Genomic DNA, 21457 nt, shown 5'->3' with positions numbered 1-21457 from the left:
CATCTCTCACAGACATTGTGTGTAGAAGGTACCTCCTCATCTCTCACAGACCTTGTGTGTAGAAGGTACCTCCTCGTCCTTCACAGACCTTGTGTGTAGAAGGTACCTCCTCATCTCTCACAGGCATTGTGTGTAGAAGGTACCTCCTCATCTCTCACAGACCTTGTGCATAGAAGGTACCTCCTCGTCTCTCACAGACATTGTGCATAGAAGGTACCTCCTCGTCCTTCACAGACATTGTGTGTAGAAGATACCTCCTCGTCTCTCTCACAGACATTGTGCGTAGAAGGTACCTCCTCGTCCTTCACACTCTCACAGACATTGTGCGTAGAACGTATATCCTCGGCTGTCACTCACCTGGATAACAGTCTGTATGGAGGAGACAGATTCCTGGAGAGCAAACATGAAGGCACTGATGTACACGAGAAGACTTCCCAGCAGGATGACCAGGTTCAGGTTGGGGCTGGACATCTTCACTATCCTGACACAAAGGTGAAGACAGTGAGTATTGTCAGTGTTAGTGTCAATAATATATATATATACAGTAAAGTATACAAAGCCATGATGGATGGGGGGGCTGAAGTGAGTAATATACTGTGTCTTACTGAGTGCTGATTATTGAGTGTGCTATGTCTAGGGCAAGGCCATAGATGAGTCAAAAATAGCTCATCAGGTTGTGCCATCAATTATTTTGCTTTTCTAATAAAAATCCATCGTGTTGGATCAGGCACTTTCGATTGCGGCAGGAAAATCGCATGTCGCAGCTGGCACGCCATTGATGCGGAAAACAAACTATTTGAAATTTTAATTTGTTTTTTGCATCGTGCTTAACCCTGGTGCCTGCGGGACTGCACAGTCATGTTTTAGGACCCCGTCACATCTGCTATATGAAGAAAGTAGTACAAGGTCTTCTGTGTCTTTGGATGGGCTTTACAGATTTGCAGTTCTGGATGATAGGGATGGATGTGACAGTCCCTTTCCTGGGTGACCTCAGGACCTCACATGGTGTCACTTGGTGTCATGCTGTGTTCCTCTCTATAGGGTTTAGCCTACCCAACAGCCAATACCTGTTCTGCCGGAAGCGAATGGTGAAAATGATGAAGAAGAGAGACAACAGGAGTCCGCAGGAGAGCAGAGATCCCAGAATTCCCTGTACTGCAGTGGAAAGCTGTGTTCTGTCAGAGGCCTGTAGGGGGAGATACCGAGCATCACTCATTACACCACATAGAGGTAAATCCTACATCATATATCAGCCTAATGGAACAATTGTACTTATGGTGAGCAAATCGATCCACGAACACCAAAAGATAGAGCCTGCGTGGCTGGAGGACATCCAGCGTCATCTAGTCCTTTCCTCTCCAGCCTGACTGTCCTTGGTCACGCCCCTTTCATTCATTGGATTTCACAGGATCGCATGTGGGTGTTACCTAGAAAGGTCTTCATGCAAATACAGCCTGCCTAGGAACGCCCACTTCTCCAGACTGACCTGTATCCATTAATGTATTATATTTGCATAACTCCTCCCAAGAGTTAGCCCACTGCTTGCATCAGGACTGAGGACCCCTGAGATGGGGGCAGAGACACAAACTACTGGGGGATTATCCCCATTGTGGGAGGGGCAGAGACACAAACTACTGGAGGGAAATCTCCCCATTGTGGGAGGGGCAGAGACACAAACTACTGGGGGGATTCTCCCCATTGTGGGAGGGGCATAGGCACAAACTATTGGGGGGATTCTTCCCATTGTGGGAGGGGCAGAGACACAAACTACTGGGGGGAATCTCCCCATTGTGGGAGGGGCAGAGTCACAAACTACTGGGGGGATTCTCCACATTGTGGGAGGAGCATAAACACAAACTACAGGGGGGAAATCTCCCCATTGTGGGAGGGGCAGAGACACAAACTACTGGGGGAATTCTCATCATTGTGGGAGGGGCAGAGACACAAACTACAGGGTGGAAATCTCCCCATTGTGGGAGGGGCAGAGATGCAAACTACTGGGGGGAATCTCCCCATTGTGGGAGGGGCAGAGACACAAACTACTGGGGAGAATCTCCCCATTGTGGGAGGGGCAGAGACACAAACTACTGGGGGAAATCTCCCCATTGTGGGAGGGGCAGAGACACAAACTACTGAGGGGAATCTCCCCATTGTGGGAGGGGCAGAGACACAAACTACTGGGGGGATTCTCCCCATTGTGGGAGGGGCAGAGACACAAACTACTGGGGAGAATCTCCCCATTGTGGGAGGGGCAGAGACACAAACTACTGGGCGGATTCTCCCCATTGTGGGAGGGGCAGAGACAAACTACTGGGGGGAATCTCCCCATTGTGGGAGGTGCAGAGACACAAACTACTGCAGGGAAATCTCCCCACTGTGGGAGGGGCAGAGACACAAACTACTGGGGGAATCTCCCCATTGTGGGAGGGCATAGACCCAAACTGCTGTGGGGCGCTCCCCATTGTGGGAGGGGCAGAGACACAAACTACTGGGCGAATTCTCCCCATTGTGGGAGGGGCAGAGACACAAACTACTGCAAGGAAATCTCCCCACTGTGGGAGGGGCAAAGACACAAACTACTGGGGGGAAATCTCCCCACTGTGGGAGGGGCAGAGACACAAACTACTGCAGGGAAATCTCCCCACTGTGGGAGGGGCAGAGACACAAACTACTGGGGGGAAATCTCCCCACTGTGGGAGGGGCAGAGACACAAACTACTGGGGGGAATCTCCCCATTGTGGGAGGGGCAGAGACACAAACTACTGGGGGGATTCTCCCCATTGTGGGAGGGGCAGAGACACAAACTACTGGGGGGATTCTTCCCATTGTGGGAGGGGCAGAGACACAAACTACTGGGGGGAATCTCCCCATTGTGGGAGGGGCAGAGTCACAAACTACTGGGGGGATTCTCCCCATTGTGGGAGGGGCAGAGACACAAACTACTAGGGGGAATCTCCCCATTGTGGGAGGGGCAGAGACACAAACTACTGGGGGGAATCTCCCCATTGTGGGAGGGGCAGAGACACAAAATACTGGGGGGAATCTCCCCATTGTGGGAGGGGCAGAGACACAAACTACTGGGGGGATTCTCCCCATTGTGGGAGGGGCAGAGACACAAACTACTGGGGGGAATCTCCCCATTGTGGGAGGGGCAGAGACACAAACTACTGGGGGGAGTCTCACCATTGTGGGAGGAGCATAAACACAAACTACAGGGGGGAAATCTCCCCATTGTGGGAGGGGCAGAGACACAAACTACTGGGGGAAATCTCATCATTGTGGGAGGGGCAGACACACAAACTACAGGGTGGAAATCTCCCCATTGTGGGAGGGGCAGAGATGCAAACTACTGCGGGGTAATCTCCTCATTGTGGGAGGGGCAGAGACACATACTACTGGGGGAAATCTCCCCATTGTGGGAGGGGCAGAGACACAAACTAGTGGGGGGAAATCTCCCCATTGTGGGAGGGACAGAGACACAAACTACTGGGGGGAATCTCCCCATTGTGGGAGGGGCAGAGATGCAAACTACTGCGGGGAAATCTCCTCATTGTGGGAGGGGCAGAGACACAAACTACTGAGGGGTATCTCCCCATTGTGGGAAGGGCAGAGACACAAACTACTGGGGGGATTCTCCCCATTGTGGGAGGGGCAGAGACACAAACTACTGGGGGGAATCTCCCCATTGTGGGAGGGGCAGAGACACAAACTACTGGGCGGATTCTCCCCATTGTGGGAGGGGCAGAGACAAACTACTGGGGGGAATCTCCCCATTGTGGGCGGTGCAGAGACACAAACTACTGCAGGGAAATCTCCCCACTGTGGGAGGAGCAGAGACACAAACTACTGGGGGGATTCTCCCCATTGTGGGTGGGCATAGACCCAAACTGCTGTGGGGAAGCTCCCCATTGTGGGAGGTGCAGAGACACAAACTACTGCAGGGAAATCTCCCCACTGTGGGAGGGGCAGAGACACAAACTACTGGGGGGAAATCTCCCCACTGTGGGAGGGGCAGAGACACAAACTACTGCTGGAAATCTCCCCATTGTGGGAGGGGCAGAGACACAAACTAGTGGGGGGAAATCTCCCCATTGTGGGAGGGGCAGAGACACAAACTAGTGGGGGGAAATCTCCCCATTGTGGGAGGAGCAGAGACACAAACTACTGCAGGGAAATCTCCCCATTGTGGGAGGGGCAGAGGCACAAACTACTGGGGGGAATCTCCCCATTGTGGGAGGAGCAGAGACACAAACTAGTGGGGGGAAATCTCACCATTGTGGGAGGAGCATAAACACAAACTACAGGGGGGAAATCTCCCCATTGTGGGAGGGGCAGAGACACAAACTACTGGGGGAAGTCTCATCATTGTGGGAGGGGCAGAGACACAAACTACTGGGGGAAATCTCCCCATTGTGGGAGGGGCAGAGACACAAACTACAGGGGGGAAATCTCCCCATTGTGGGAGGGACAGAGACACAAACTACTGGGGGGAATCTCCCCATTGTGGGAGTTGCAGAGATGCAAACTACTGCGGGGAAATCTCTTCATTGTGGGAGGGGCAGAGACAAAAACTACTGAGGGGTATCTCCCCATTGTGGGAGGGGCAGAGACACAAACTACTGGGGGAAATTTCCCCATTGTGGGAGGGGCAGAGACACAAACTACTGGGGGGATTCTCCCCATTGTGGGAGGGGCAGAGACACAAACTACTGGGGGGAATCTCCCCATTGTGGGAGGGGCAGAGACACAAACTACTGGGCGGATTCTCCCCATTGTGGGAGGGGCAGAGACAAACTACTGGGGGGAATCTCCCCATTGTGGGAGGTGCAGAGACACAAACTACTGCAGGGAAATCTCCCCACTGTGGGAGGGGCAGAGACACAAACTACTGGGGGGATTCTCCCCATTGTGGGAGGGGCAGAGACACAAACTACTGGGGGAATCTCCCCATTGTGGGAGGGCATAGACCCAAACTGCTGTGGGGAAGCTCCCCATTGTGGGAGGGGCAGAGACACAAACTACTGGGCGGATTCTCCCCATTGTGGGAGGGGCAGAGACACAAACTACTGCAGGGAAATCTCCCCACTGTGGGAGGGGCAGAGACACAAACTACTGCTGGAAATCTCCCCATTGTGGGAGGGACAGAGACCCAAACTACTGCCGGGAAATCTCCCCATTGTGGGAGGGGCAGAGGCACAAACTACTGGGGGGAAGCTCCCCATTGTGGGAGGGGCAGAGACACAAACTAGTGGGGGGAAATCTCCCCATTGTGGGAGGAGCAGAGACACAAACTACTGCAGGGAAATCTCCCCATTGTGGGAGGGGCAGAGGCACAAACTACTGGGGGGAATCTCCCCATTGTGGGAGGGCATAGACCCAAACTACAGGGGGGAAATCTCCCCATTGTGGGAGGGGCAGAGACACAAACTACAGGGGGGAAATCTCCCCATTGTGGGAGGGACAGAGACACAAACTACTGGGGGGAAATCTCTTCATTGTGGGAGGGGCAGAGACAAAAACTACTGAGGGGTATCTCCCCATTGTGGGAGGGGCAGAGACACAAACTACTGGGGGAAATTTCCCCATTGTGGGAGGGGCAGAGACACAAACTACTGGGGGGATTCTCCCCATTGTGGGAGGGGCAGAGACACAAACTACTGGGGGGAATCTCCCCATTGTGGGAGGGGCAGAGACACAAACTACTGGGCGGATTCTCCCCATTGTGGGAGGGGCAGAGACAAACTACTGGGGGGAATCTCCCCATTGTGGAAGGTGCAGAGACACAAACTACTGCAGGGAAATCTCCCCACTGTGGGAGGGGCAGAGACACAAACTACTGGGGGGATTCTCCCCATTGTGGGAGGGGCAGAGACACAAACTACTGAGGGAATCTCCCCATTTTGGGAGGGCATAGACCCAAACTGCTGTGGGGAAGCTCCCCATTGTGGGAGGGGTAGAGACACAAACTACTGGGCGGATTCTCCCCATTGTGCGAGGGGCAGAGACACAAACTACTGCAGGGAAATCTCCCCACTGTGGGAGGGGCAGAGACACAAACTACTGCTGGAAATCTCCGCATTGTGGGAGGGGCAGAGGCACAAACTACTGGGGGGAAGCTCCCCATTGTGGGAGGGGCAGAGACACAAACTAGTGGGGGGAAATCTCCCCATTGTGGGAGGAGCAGAGACACAAACTACTGCAGGGAAATCTCCCCATTGTGGGAGGGGCAGAGGCACAAACTACTGGGGCGAATCTCCCCATTGTGGGAGGAGCAGAGACACAAACTAGTGGGGGGAAATCTCCCCATTGTGGGAGGAGCAGAGACACAAACTACTGCAGGGAAATCTCCCCATTGTGGGAGGGGCAGAGGCACAAACTTCTGGGGGGAATCTCCCCATTGTGGGAGGAGCAGAGACACAAACTAGTGGGGGGAAATCTCCCCATTGTGGGAGGAGCAGAGACACAAACTACTGGGGGGGAATCTCCCCATTGTGGGAGGAGCAGACACAACAGTTACTTCAAGGAAGTCTCACCATTGGCGGTGGACATACCCTTTAAAAGGATAAGTTCACCTTTGTAAACAAAAATTGCACATCTTTTTGCACGTAAAACAAATGTGCATTTATTTATTTTATTTTTTTACTAGGAGCCTGCAGAGCAATGCACTCACAATCAGCAGGTCGCAGGTACAATTTGAGGCTCTGCAGACTGTCAGTGTAAGCGGTCTGCTTGTCCCTCACACAGGCAGGCAATTACAGGATGACGGGAAGCATCAATGAACCACCTAGATCACTCGTCAGCACCATGGTACTTCAATGAGAACCACAAGCCAACAGCCACATCGGGACATGTAGTTCTCCACTTCACAGAACTCTGTGAATGACTTACATCACTAGGTGGGTGGAGCCCCATACGCCCACATTTTTGTTAAAATTGTGACAGCGGGTACGGGGAGAGGATCCCCTGCTCCTGGTGGATTGGGGGGGGGGGGCGGAGGTTGCTCCAACAGTAACATGTTACATGTTTAAAAAAAAAGGGGGGGGAGTGTCCTGCGTGGAAATTTATAACGACAAATGAGAGCACCACCCACTACATTTGCACACAATAATACAAAAAATATCGCCAAAATAAATGTGTTGCACCACCAAATAATAAATGATGGGAATTTTAGTGATGTTACACCCTGAATATGGGCGCAACGTGTAACATGTTACAAAAGGTGAACATATCCTTTACATACAGTTTGGTCCACATATATTTGGACACAGGCACAAGTTTAGTTTTTTGCAGGTATTAACCAAAACCCATTCAAGCTCCAGTTCTATATTGGAAATGGGCGGACAGTACACACTCTCAGGTGTAATTTGAGGGTATGTACATCCAGATTGGAGGAAGGGTTTAGGAATTACAGCTCTTAAGAGCAACCCCCCCCTTTTTCAAGGGACCAAAAGTAATTGGACAATTGAATATAATCATAAATAAAATGTTCATTTGTAATATTTTGTTGAGAATCCTTTACTGGCAATGACTGCCTGAAGTCTGGAACCCATGGACATGACCAACGACTGGGTTTCCTCCTTTCTGATGCTTTGCCTGAAGTCTGGAACCCATGGACATGACCAAAGACTGGGTTTCCTCCTTTCTGATGCTTTGTCTGCAGTCTGGAACCCATGGACGTGACCAAAGACTGGGTTTCCTCCTTTCTGATGCTTTGCCTGAAGTCTGGAACCCATGGAAATGACCAAAGACTGGGTTTCCTCCTTTCTGATGCTTTGTCTGCAGTCTGGAACCCATGGACGTGACCAAAGACTGGGTTTCCTCCTTTCTGATGCTTTGCCTGAAGTCTGGAACCCATGGACGTGATGAAAGACTGGGTTTCCTCCTTTCTGATGCTTTGCCTGAATAGTGGAACCCATGGACATGACCGAAGACTGGGTTTCCTCTTTTCTGAAGCTTTGCCTGCAGTCTGGAACGCATGAACATGACCAAAGACTGGGTTTCCTCCTTTAAGATGCTTTGCCTGAAGTCTGGAACCCATGGGCATGACCGAAGACTGGGTTTCCTCCTTTCTGATGCTTTGTCTGAAATCTGGAGCCCATGGACATGACCAAAGACTGGGTCTCCTCCTTTCTGATGCTTTGCCTGAACTCTATAACCCATGGAAATGACCAAAGACTGGGTTTCCTCCTTTCTGATGCTTTGCCTGAACTCTATAACCCATGGACATGACCAAAGATTGGGTTTTCTCCTTCTGATGCTTTTCCTGAAGTCTGAAACCCATGGACATGACCAAAGACTGGGTTTCCTCTTTTCTGATGCTTTGCCTGAAGTCTGAAACCCATGGACGTGACCAAAGACTGGGTTTCCTCTTTTCTGATGCTTTGCCTGAAGTCTGAAACCCATGGACGTGACCAAAGACTGGGTTTCCTCCTTTCTGATGCTTTGCCTGAAGTCTGAAACCCATGGACGTGACCAAAGACTGGGTTTTCTCCTTTCTGATGCTTTGCCTGAACTCTATAACCCATGGACATGACCAAAGACTGGGTTTTCTCCTTCTGATGCTTTTCCTGAAGTCTGAAACCCATGGACATGACCAAAGACTGGGTTTCCTCTTTTCTGATGCTTTGCCTGAAGTCTGAAACCCATGGACATGACCAAAGACTGGGTTTCCTCTTTTCTGATGCTTTGCCTGAAGTCTGGAACCCATGGACGTGACCAAAGACTGGGTTTCCTCTTTTCTGATGCTTTGCCTGAAGTCTGAAACCCATGGACGTGACCAAAGACTGGGTTTCCTCCTTTCTGATGCTTTGCCTGAAGTCTGAAACCCATGGACGTGACCAAAGACTGGGTTTCCTCCTTTCTGATGCTTTGCTTGAACTCTATAACCCATGGACATGACCAAAGACTGGGTTTCCTCCTTTCTGATGCTTTGCCTGAACTCTATAACCCATGGACATGACCAAAGACTGGGTTTTCTTCTTCTTATGCTTTGCCTGAAGTCTGGAACCCATGGACATGACCAAGGACTGGGTTTCCTCCTTTCTGATGCTTTGCCTGAAGTCTGGAACCCATGGACATGACCAAAGACTGGGTTTCCTCCTTTCTTATGCTTTGCCTGAAGTCTGGAACCCATGGACATGACCAAAGACTGGGTTTCCTCCTTTCTTATGCTTTGTCAGGCTCTATCTGCAGCTGTCTTCTGTTGTTCTTTGTTTCTGGGTCTTTCTGCCTTTAGTTTTGCCTTCAGCAAGTGAAATGCATGCTCAATGGGGTTGAGATCAGATGATTGACTCGGCCATTGCAGAATACTCAACGTATTTTCCTTCAAAAGCTCCTGGGTTGCTTTTGCAGTGTGTTTTGGATCGTTGTCCATCTGTACTGTGAAGCGCCGTCATAACTGTAATTCCTAAACCCTTCCTCCAATGTGGATGTACATACCCTCAAAGTAAACCTGAGAGTGCGCACTGTCCGCCCATATCCATTATATAACTATAGCTTAAATATTATTGACAAATCATATTTTATAATTCCAAACTATTAGTGCGGCGCTCTGTAAATAATAAAGTGATAATTTATTTATTTATTTTCATTTATTTTGGGGTATATTTTATATTTTTTCATTTAGCGCAGTTTGTGTTTTGAAGGTCATTTTTTTTTGACCCAGAGAAATATGGTGATTTATATATAGCTTGAATATATATATAGAAAACTTGCCCCAAAGGAATAAATAAAAAATAAATGCTGCTGTTCAGAAACATCAAAATATACTCATAGAAGTGATACAGTGCAAATAATACAAATAATAAAAATGTAAAAAATTATATATTAAAGTCCAACAAAAAAAGTCCCAAATTAAAGTCAAATGTCCCAAAAATTTGTGAAAAAAATATTTTTTAGAACTGTTACTCAAACTTCATACATTTTCTAGACTTCAGGCAAAGCATCAGAAAGGAGGAAACCCAGTCTTTGGTCATGTCCATGGGTTCCAGACTTCAGGCAAAGCATCAGAAAGGAGGAAACCCAGTCTTTGGTCATGTCCATGGGTTCCAGACTTCAGGCAAAGCATCAGAAAGGAGGAAACCCAGTCTTTGGTCATGTCGATGGGTTCCAGACTTCAGGCAAAGCATCAGAAAGGAGGAAACCCAGTCTTTGGTCATGTCGATGGGTTCCAGACTTCATGCAAAGCATCAGAAAGGAGGAAACCCAGTCTTTGGTCATGTCGATGGGTTCCAGACTTCATGCAAAGCATCAGAAAGGAGGAAACCCAGTCTTTGGTCATGTCCATGGGTTCCAGACTTCAGGCAAAGCATCAAAAAGGAGGAAACCCAGTCTTTGGTCACGTCCATGGGTTCCAGACTAAAGGCAAAGCATCAGAAAGGAGGAAACCCAGTCTTTGGTAGTGTCCACGGGTTCCAGACTTCAGGCAAAGCATCAGAAAGGAGGAAACCCAGTCTTTGGTCATGTCGATGGGTTCCAGACTTCATGCAAAGCATCAGAAAGGAGGAAACCCAGTCTTTGGTCATGTCCATGGGTTCCAGACTTCAGGCAAACATGGACTTTTTTATTGGACTTTAATATATAATTTTCTTTGGAAAACGCAGCCGAGGTTCCCAGTACGGTTGTGTTTCTTAGTGCAGGCGGAGTGCCGTTAGAACTAACGGTACCCGCTCGCAGATCCACAATTCTCTGTGCGGCAGCTGCACAGACTTTCGCAGCGGCACCACCCGCACAGATGTGACCCGGGGGTAAATGAATGTAAAGAAACTCTTTCATTAACTCTGAATACGGATTCACATTGTATGTCACACAGACGGTTCCGCTCACCCCTGACATGCGGCACAGTTCCTGCAGGACCCCCAGCGCCTCCATTCTGTCCAGTGTTGTGTCGATGTGACTCTCTGGTAGGGCGCTACAGTTCAGAGGGGGCTCCATACCCTGAGCCCTCCTTGAGGGTCACCTGGTACCATCCAGGATCCAATGTTCCCCCAGAATCATGACTGAATCATATCGTTCACCTGGGCCAATCGCAATAATCCTTGAAAAACAAAATCCACAAATCTTCCTCTTTATTCCAATGGAATCAGATGACCTTCTCAATATCCATAGCAAGGCGAGAGGATCTGCGGATGGTCACTGCGAGGGAAAAGAAGCACAATGAGTCCAATGCTGAAAAAAGACAAAAGTCCATCCAGTTCAACCATAGAAAAAAAACAAAAGTTATAATCCTGCACACACAGTTTCACCCCCTTCCAGTCCAGACACTTTCACCCCTTCCAGTCTAAACACTTTCCCCCTCCTTCCAGTTCGGACACTTTCCCCCCCTTCCAGTCCGGACACTTTCCCCCCTTCCAGTCCGGACACTTTCCCCCCTTCCAGTTTGGACACTTTCCCCCCCTTCCAGTCCGGACACTTTCACCCCCTTCCAGTCCGGACACTTTCACCCCCTTCCAGTCTGGACGCTTTTACCCCCTTCCAGTCCAGATGCTTTCCCCCCCTTCCAGTCCGGACACTTTCCCCCCTTCCAGTCCGGACACTTTCACCCCCTTCCAGTTCGGACACTTCCCCCCCCTTCCAGTCTGGACACTTTCCCCCCCTTCCAGTCCGGACACTTTCACCCCCTTCCAGTTCGGACACTTCCCCCCCCCCTTCCAGTCTGGACACTTTCCCCCCCTTCCAGTCCGGACGCTTTCACCCCCTTCCTGTCCGGACACTTTCACCCCCTTCCAGTCCGGACACTTTCACCCCCTTCCAGTCCGGACACTTTCCCCCCCTTCCAGTCCGGACACTTTCCCCCCTTCCAGTCTGGACACTTTCCCCCCCTTCCAGTCCGGACACTTTCCCCCCTTCCAGTCCGGACACTTTCCCCCCCTTCCAGTCCGGACACTTTCACCCCCTTCCAGTTTGGACACTTTCCCCCCTTCCAGTTTGGACACTTCCCCCCCTTCCAGTCTGGACACTTTCCCCCCCTTTCAGTCTGGACACTTTCACCCCCCTTCCTGTTCGGACACTTTCACCCCCTTCCAGTCCTGACACTTTCACCCCCTTCCAGTTTGGACACTTTCACCCCCTTCCAGTCCAGACACTTTCACCCCTTCCAGTCTAAACACTTTCCCCCCCTTCCAGTTCGGACACTTTCCCCCTCCTTCCAGTTCGGACACTTTCCCCCTCCTTTCAGTTCGGACACTTTCCCCCCCTTCCAGTCCGGACACTTTCCCCCTCCTTCCAGTTCGGACACTTTCCCCCCCTTCCAGTCCGGACACTTTCCCCCCTTCCAGTCCGGACACTTTCCCCCCCTTCCAGTCCGGACACTTTCAACCCCTTCCAGTCTGGAAACTTCCCCCCCCCCTTCCATTCCGGACACTTTCACCCCCTTCCAGTCCGGACACTTTCACCCCCTTCCAGTCCGGACACTTTCCCCCCCTTCCAGTCCGGACACTTTCCCCCCCTTCCATTCCGGACACTTTCACCCCCCTTCCATTCCGGACACATTCCCCCCCGTCCAGTCTGGACACTTTCCCTCCCTTCCAGTCTGGACACTTTCCCCCCCTTCCAGTCCGGACACTTTCCCCCCCTTCCAGTCCGGACACTTTCAACCCCTTCCAGTCCGGACACTTTCCCCCCCTTCCAGTCCGGACACTTTCAACCCCTTCCAGTCTGGAAACTTTCCCCCCCTTCCATTCCGGACACTTTCACCCCCTTCCAGTCCGGACACTTTCACCCCCTTCCAGTCCGGACACTTTCCCCCCCTTCCAGTCCAGACACTTTCCCCCCCTTCCATTCCGGACACTTTCACCCCCTTCCATTCCGGACACTTTCACCCCCTTCCAGTCCAGACACTTTCACCCCTTCCAGTCTAAACACTTTCCCCCCCTTCCAGTTCGGACACTTTCACCCCTTCCAGTCTAAACACTTTCCCCCCCTTCCAGTCCGGACACTTTCCCCCTCCTTCCAGTCTGGACACTTTCCCCCCTTCCAGTCCGGACACTTTCCCCCCTTCCAGTCCGGACACTTTCCCCCCTTCCAGTCCAGACACTTTCCCCCCTTCCAGTCTGGACACTTTCCCCCCCTTCCAGTCCGGACACTTTCACCCCCCTTCCAGTCCGGACGCTTTCCCCCCCTTCCAGTTCGGACACTTTCACCCCCTTCCAGTCCGGAAACTTTCCCTCCTTTCCAGTCCGGACACTTTCCCCCCCTTCCAGTCCGGACACTTTCACCCCCCTTCCAGTCCGGACACTTTCCCCCCCCCTTCCAGTCCGGACACTTTCCCCCCCTTCCAGTCCGGACACTTTCACCCCCTTCCAGTCCGGACACTTTCACCCCCCTTCCAGTCCGGACACTTTCCCCCCCTTCCAGTCCGGAAACTTTCCCCCCCTTCCAGTCCGGACACTTTCACCCCCTTCCAGTCCGGACACTTTCACCCCCTTCCAGTCCGGACACTTTCCCCCCTTCCAGTTTGGACACTTCCCCCCCTTCCAGTCCGGACACTTTCCCCCCCTTCCAGTCCGGACACTTTCACCCCCTTCCTATCCGGACACTTTCCCCCCCTTCCAGTCCGGACACTTTCCCCCCCTTCCAGTCCGGACACTTTCCCCCCCTTCCAGTCCGGACACTTTCCCCCCCTTCCAGTCCTGACACTTTCCCCCCCTTCCAGTCCGGACACTTTCACCCCCTTCCAGTCCGGACACTTTCACCCCCTTCCAGTCCGGACACTTTCCCCCCTTCCAGTTTGGACACTTCCCCCCCTTCCAGTCCGGACACTTTCCCCCCTTCCAGTCCGGACACTTTCACCCCCTTCCTATCCGGACACTTTCCCCCCCTTCCAGTCCGGACACTTTCCCCCCCTTCCAGTCCGGACACTTTCCCCCCCTTCCAGTCCGGACACTTTCCCCCCCTTCCAGTCCTGACACTTTCCCCCCCTTCCAGTCCGGACACTTTCCCCCCCTTCCAGTCCGGACACTTTCCCCCCCTTCCAGTCCGGACACTTTCCCCCCCTTCCAGTCCGGACACTTTCCCCCCCTTCCAGTCCTGACACTTTCCCCCCCTTCCAGTCCGGACACTTTCACCCCCATTCCTGTCCGGACACTTTCCCCCCCTTCCAGTCCGGACACTTTCACCCCCATTCCTGTCCATGCCAATTTTCAGCTTTCAGCGCTATCACGCTTTGAATGAAAATTGTGCGGTCGTGCATCACTGTACCCGTATGCATTTTTTAGCCTTTTTTTGAGATAGAAAAAACTTTATTTTGGTGGTATTTATTCACCGCTGGGATTGTTATTTTTTGCAATATAAATGAAATAGTGCAAACATTTTGAAAAAAAAAAGGTTTTTTTCTTACAATTTTGCAAATAAATAATCTTTCTTCATAAATCTTGGCCAAAATTTATTCCGTTATCTTTTTAGTAAAACAAAAATAACCCAAATTAGTTTATAACCAAAAATTATAATTTTTAAAAAAGTTTTGTTTCATTTTAATTTTATTTTTTTATATTATTATTTATGTTTTTTTTTTTACATACTGTCACCCTAGCAGTGCTACTTGTGGGGGCTGATGAAGATTTTTTTTTTTTGTACTGATTGCTTTTACACCCATAAAGGCTGTAAAAGAAATGATTTCTCCTTCTCTCTGGCTGTGAGCTGTGATTGGTCACAGCTTGTCTCTGTTGTGAATAGCCCTGTACCATGTGACCTCTATGATCATTCACAGATTTCACACGTAGTAAGCAATGATGTCAGGAAGTGCTTACTACTATGCATGTGATCACTAATTGGCCAATCAGTGATCACATGATTGGGACCTCACACAGAGGTCGCTTACAGCGATCGGTGTTCCTCCGGACACAGCGGACACCAGATTGCGGTGCCGTGCGCTCCCAGGGAGTGCGCACAGGCAGGGAAGTGGAGAGGACGTTTATAAACGGCAACCCCGCCCCTGCACTGCTCCCGTCCAGGCGTTTATGTACAGGGGCCGGGCGGGAAGTTGTTAAAAGGATGCTGAAATGAGAATCCTGGCAAAAAGCATTGCAAAGTTATTTGCAAATAAAATAAGGGCTTTTATTTTCAATGCTGCACTTTTTTTATATATGACACAAAATGTTTTTTTTCTACTTGTCAAGTTGTGTTATCTGACATAATATGTAGATGGAAGTTCATCCGATCGATCTGTAGATGACTGAGACAGAGTAGATACAAAATAACAATGCTACTTTGTATCTCTCTATCTCCCGTCTGATCGATGTTTATAAACAATGTTACTTTGTATCTCTCCATCTCCCGTCTGATCGATGTTTATAAACAATGTTACTTTGTATCTCTATCTCCCGTCTGATCGATGTTTATAAACAATGTTACTTTGTATCTCTTCATCTCCCGTCTGATCGATGTTTATAAACAATGTTACTTTGTATCTCTATCTCCCGTCTGATCGATGTTTATAAACAATGTTACTTTGTATCTCTCCATCTCCCGTCTGATCGATGTTTATAAACAATGTTACTTTGTATCTCTCCGTCTCCCATCTGATCGATGTCTATAAACAATGTTACTTTGTATCTCTCTGTCTCCCGTCTGATCGATGTTTATAAACAATGTTACTTTGTATCTCTCTATCCCCTGTCTGATCGATGTTTATAAACAATGTTACTTTGTATCTCTCTATCTCCCGTCTGATCGATGTTTATAAACGATGTTACTTTGTATCTCTCTATCTCCCGTCTGATCGATGTTTATAAACGATGTTACTTTGTATCTCTCCATCTCCCGTCTGATCGATGTTTATAAACAATGTTACTTTGTATCTCTCTATCTCCCGTCTGATCGATGTTTATAAACGATGTTACTTTGTATCTCTCTATCTCCCGTCTGATCGATGTTTATAAACAATGTTACTTTGTATCTCTCTATCTCCCGTCTGATCGATGTTTATAAACAATGTTACTTTGTATCTCTCTATCTCCCGTCTGATCGATGTTTATAAACAATGTTACTTTGTATCTCTCTTTTGCACATATGAATGGTGTCAGATGGTTCTCATTTGAGTGCAGCAGCTGTTAGAGCTCTTATATGTACACAAAGCTCCTACTATTGCGGTGTGGCAAACCACGTATGATTGGGAGAGGAATCACGCCGCATTCCTGTTCAAACCACATGTGATTCTTTGCAGATTTACTATTTGAGTCCTTCATTTTGTATGGCTCAGATCGCACTGCAAATTGCACCTCATCCGCATGAAAGTTTTTGTTTTCCGCACTAGAATTGGATCACATAGGTGTTCACACCCATGTGGCTTGATTCAGCCAATTGCGCTGCAATTTGCGAACCATTTTGGGGAGGGGGTTGGTGCGGGAAACGCACTGAAATCGCTGCAAGTCCCGCACTTTATCAGTGTGAACCGGCACTAAAATCAGGTCTGTGGTATCATTTGCTGTGCTGTTCTCCCTGCTGGTGCAGCTTTATAATCTGTCACTAGATGGCAGCATTAGACACTTATTAATATAACCCAAAATCTGTGCTTAGAGCAGAGGTCTCCAAACTGCGGCCCGGGGGCCGAATGTGGCCCTTTGTTTGCTTTTATCTGGCCCTTGGAGCACTACTTCATTGACTGACACCAATGAAGGGGCACAATTGCTCCCAATGACACCAATGATGGGGCACATTTCTTCCCAATGACACCCACGATGGGGCACAATTTCTCTCAATGACACCAACAATGGGACACAATTCCTCCCAATGACACCCACGATGGGACACAATTCCTCCCAATGACACCAATGATGAAGCACTATTCCTCCCACTGACACCAACAATGGGGCACAATTTCTCTCAATGACACCAACAATGGGACACTATTCCTCCCAATGACACCCAGGATGGGACACAATTCCTCCCATTGACACCAATGATGGAGCACAGTTTCTCCCAATGGCACCAACGATGGGACACAATTTCTTCCTATGACACCAATGATGGAGCACAGTTCCTTCCAAGGACACTAACGATGGGACACAATTTTTCCCTATGACACCAATGATGGGGCACAGTTCCTCCCAATGACACAAGCAATGGGGCCCAATAACACCAGAGACGAGGCACATTCTTTCCAATGACACCAGTGATGGGGCACAATTCTTTGCATTTGCACTGGTGATAGGGCACAATTCCTCTCAATGACACCAACAATGGTGCCCAATCACATCAATGTTGGGAAACAATTCCTCCCTATGAAACCAATGATGAAGCACAGTTCCTCCCAATGACACCAACGATGGGACACAATTCCTTCCTATGAATCCAATGATGGGGCACAGTTCCTCCCAATGACACAAACAATGGGGCCCAATAACACCAGAGACGGAGCACATTCTTTCCAATGACACCAGTGATGGAGCACAATTATTTGCATTTACATCAGTGATAGGTTACAATTCCTCTCAATGACACCAACAATGGTGCCCAATCACATCAATGTTGGGAAACAATTTCTCCCAATGACACCAACGATGGGACACAATTCCTCCCTATGACACCAATGGTGGGGCACAGTTCCTCCCAATGATACCAACAATGGGGCCCAATAACACCAGAGATGGGGCACATTTTTTCCAATGACACCAGTGATGGGAGACAATTCTTTGCATCTGCACTTGTGATAGAGCACAATTCCTCTCAATGACACCAACAACGGTGCTCGATCACATCAATGTCGGGGCACAATTCCTACCAATGACAACAAAGATGGGGCATTGTTTACTCCAACTGATGCCCGGACTACTCCCGATGTCCAGCCCCCCTAAAGTCTGAAGGACCGTAAACTGTCCCTTTGTTTAGAAAGGTTGGAGACCCCTGGCCAGGGGCGTCCCTAGGGTTGGTGTCACCCGGTGCGGTAACACTTGGTGTCACCCCTCGGAAGATCCCTGCAGGATGGATCGGATCTGCGGGGATCATTGTCTTGCAACCTGTATGGGGTTAACTGATCTCTCCACGAGCTCCACGAGAAGGAAAGTTTTAAAGCAAGCCGACAATCCCTGCAGGATGGATCGGATCTGCGGATTGTGGAGCATAATGGATCGGACTCCGATGCAATATGCTCAATCCGCAGATCCACCCTACGTGTTTCGTCATAGACGACGTCATCAGGGGGCGGCACTTTATTTGAACACGTATTAATACGTTTTATCCATGCTACATTCAGCAATGCAGATGTGGTCTGTATGATTTATCAGCTTCACAATACCCCGGATATTATGGATGATGTCATTTTACAGGACTTCTCTCATGTTGCTCTCCTTCTCTGTGTGCCCTCAGGAGCTCACCAACCCTCTGAAGGGACTATTTTGTTTTGAAAAGAAAAAAAAACTGGAAATATCTGGGCGATTTATCTGCTGTGTGCCGCTACATGTTTAGATGGATTGCATTCATCGAATACTACATTGTGAGTACCGGTCACCGGGCTATAAGGAATATTATGATGTCCCTGATGAGAGAAGATTTCGGAACTTGTACCCGTCTCTGACATCTGTCCACATGCATTACAGGGAACTTACAAACGTTGCAGCCATGACACTTTCAGCTGTAGAATCCTGGGATGTCCTGGAAAGTCACCACTGCACCACCATACCAAGGCCATCCTGTGTACTGTGCCATCATGCCAAGGACCATCCTGTGTACTGTGCCATCATGCCAAGGACCATCCTGTGTACTGTGCCATCATGCCAAGGGCCATCATGCCAAGGACCATCCTGTGTACTGTGCCATCATGCCAAGGACCATCCTGTGTACTGTGCCATCATGCCAAGGGCAATCCTGTGTACTGTGCCATCATGCCAAGGGCCATCCTGTGTACTGTGCCATCATGCCAAGGACCATCCTGTGTACTGTGCCATCACGCAATGGACCATCCTGTGTACTGTGCCATCATACCAAGGACCATCCTGTGTACTGTGCCATCATGCCAAGGACCATCCTGTGTACTGTGCCATCATGCCAAGGACCATCCTGTGTACTGTGCCATCACGCAATGGACCATCCTGTGTACTGTGCCATCATGCCAAGGACCATCCTGTGTACTGTGCCATCACGCAATGGACCATCCTGTGTACTGTGCCATCATGCAATGGACCATCCTGTGTACTGTGCCATCATGCAATGGACCATCCTGTGTACTGTGCCATCATGCAATGGACCATCCTGTGTACTGTGCCATCATGCAATGGACCATCTTATGTACTATCATCATCATTATCATCTTGCTATGTACCATGTACTGTGTTTTCAAGCTGTGGACCATCATATGTACCCCATCATTATGCAATAAACCATCCCATGTACTGTGCTATCATGTCATGGGCCATCCTATATACTCCTCCACCATGTCATGGGCCATCCTTTGTACTCCTCCACGATGCCATGGATCATCCTATGTTCTCCTACACCATGTCATGGGCCATCCTATATACTCCTCCACCATGTCATGGGCCATCCTTTGTACTCCTCCACGATGCCATGGATCATCCTATGTTCTCCTACACCATGCCATGGACCATCCTATGCACTATTCTATTATGCCATGGACCAGGGGCGGACTGACAACTCATGGGGCCCCCGGGCAATAGGGGATCATGGGGCCCCTGTGTCCTTGCCCACACTCAAACAAGCCTATAAAAAAGGTACCAGGGGCATTTCATGGGGCCCCCTACTGACCCCGGGCCCTCGGGCAGTGCACGAGTGCTCGAATGGTCAGTCCGCCCCTGCCATGGACCATCCTATGCACTCTTCTACTATGCCATGGACTATCCTATGTTCTCCTCCACCATGCCATGGACTATCCTATGTTCTCCTCCACCATGCCACGGACCATCCTACATACTCCTCCACGATGCTATTGACCATCCCACATACTCTTCTGCCATGGATCATCCTATGTACTCCTCCACCATGCCATGGATCATCCTATGTACTCCTCCACCATGCCATGGATCATCCTATGTACTCCTACACCATGCCATGGATCATCCTATGTACTCCTACACCATGCCATGGATCATCCTATGTACTCCTACACCATGCGATGGGCCATCCTATCTACTCTTCTGCCATGGATCATCCCATGTACCCTTCCACCATGCCATGGATCATCCTATGTACCCTTCCACCATTCCATGGATCATCCTATGTACTCCTACACCATGCCATGGACCATCCTATATACTCCTCCACCATGCCATGGACCCTCCTATGTAATCTTCCACCATGCCATTGAACCTTCTATGTAATCTTCCACCATGCCATGGACCATCCTATGCACTCTTCTACTATGCCATGGACCATCCTGTTCTCCACCACCATGCCATGGATCAACCTATGTACTCTTCCACCATGCCACGGACCATTCTATGTACTCCTCCACCATGCCACGGACCATTCTATGTACTCCTCCACCATGCCCTGGATCATCTTATGTACTCCTCCACCATGCCATGGACCATCCTATGTACTCTTCCATCATGCCATGGACCCTCCTATATAATCTCCCACCATGCCATTGAACCTTCTATGTAATCTTCCACCATGCCATTGACCATCCTATGCACTCTTCTACTATGCCATGGACCATCCTGTTCTCCTCCACCATGTCATGGATCATCCTATGTACTCTTCCATCATGTCATGGACCATCCTATGCACTCCTCCATGATGCCATTGACCATCCCATGTACTCTTCTGCCATAGATCATCTTATGTACTCTTCCATTATGTCATGGGCCATCCTATGTACTGTATCACTATGCCATGGACCCTCCTATGTAATCTTCCACCATGCCATGGACCCTCCTATGTAACCTTCCACCATGCCATTGACCCTTCTATGTAATCTTCCACAATGCCATGGACCATCCTATGCACTGTTCCACTATGCCATGGACCATCCTATGTACTCTTCCATCATGTCATGGACCATCCTATGCACTCCTCCATGATGCCATTGACCATCCCATGTACTCTTCTGCCATAGATCATCTTATGTACTCTTCCATTATGTCATGGGCCATCCTATGTACTGTATCACTATGCCATGGACCCTCCTATGTAATCTTCCACCATGCCATGGACCCTCCTATGTAACCTTCCACCATGCCATTGACCCTTCTATGTAATCTTCCACAATGCCATGGACCATCCTATGCACTGTTCCACTATGCCATGGACCATCCTATGTACTCTTCCACCATGCCATGGACCATCCTATGTACTCTTCTACTATGCAATGGTCCATCCTATGTTCTCCTCCACCATGCCATGGTCCATCCTATGTACTCCTCCACCATGCCATGGTTCATCCTATGTACTCCTCCACCATGCCACGGGTCATCCTATGTACTCTTCCACCATGCCATGGACTCTCCTATGTAATCTTCCACCATGCCATGGACCCTCCTATGTACTCTTCTACTATGCCATGGTC

General features: G+C 49.6%; 1 protein-coding gene across 1 annotated transcript in view; it reads right to left on the bottom strand.

Moving 5' to 3' along the window:
* Window positions 1-10932, bottom strand: part of LOC149429393 (putative G protein-coupled receptor 156) — a 29701-nt gene extending 18769 nt beyond the window's left edge. Inside the window, exons 1-3 of the mRNA XM_089666458.1 lie at window positions 10825-10932; window positions 1068-1186; window positions 358-481 (exon numbers count right to left, since the gene is read on the bottom strand). Coding sequence (XP_089522584.1) covers window positions 358-481; window positions 1068-1186; window positions 10825-10932 — 351 coding nt within the window. The remainder of the gene's footprint in view (window positions 1-357; window positions 482-1067; window positions 1187-10824) is intronic.
* Between the last annotated feature and the right edge of the window lie 10525 nt (window positions 10933-21457).

Source organism: Staurois parvus, unplaced genomic scaffold (genome assembly GCF_062004578.1).
Source record: "Staurois parvus isolate SC_StPar_1 unplaced genomic scaffold, SC_StPar_1.0 ptg002720l, whole genome shotgun sequence".
NCBI lineage: Eukaryota > Metazoa > Chordata > Amphibia > Anura > Ranidae > Staurois > Staurois parvus.
The sequence above is the reverse complement of the archived record's forward strand: the minus strand, read 5'-3'. Positions and strand labels throughout refer to the sequence as shown.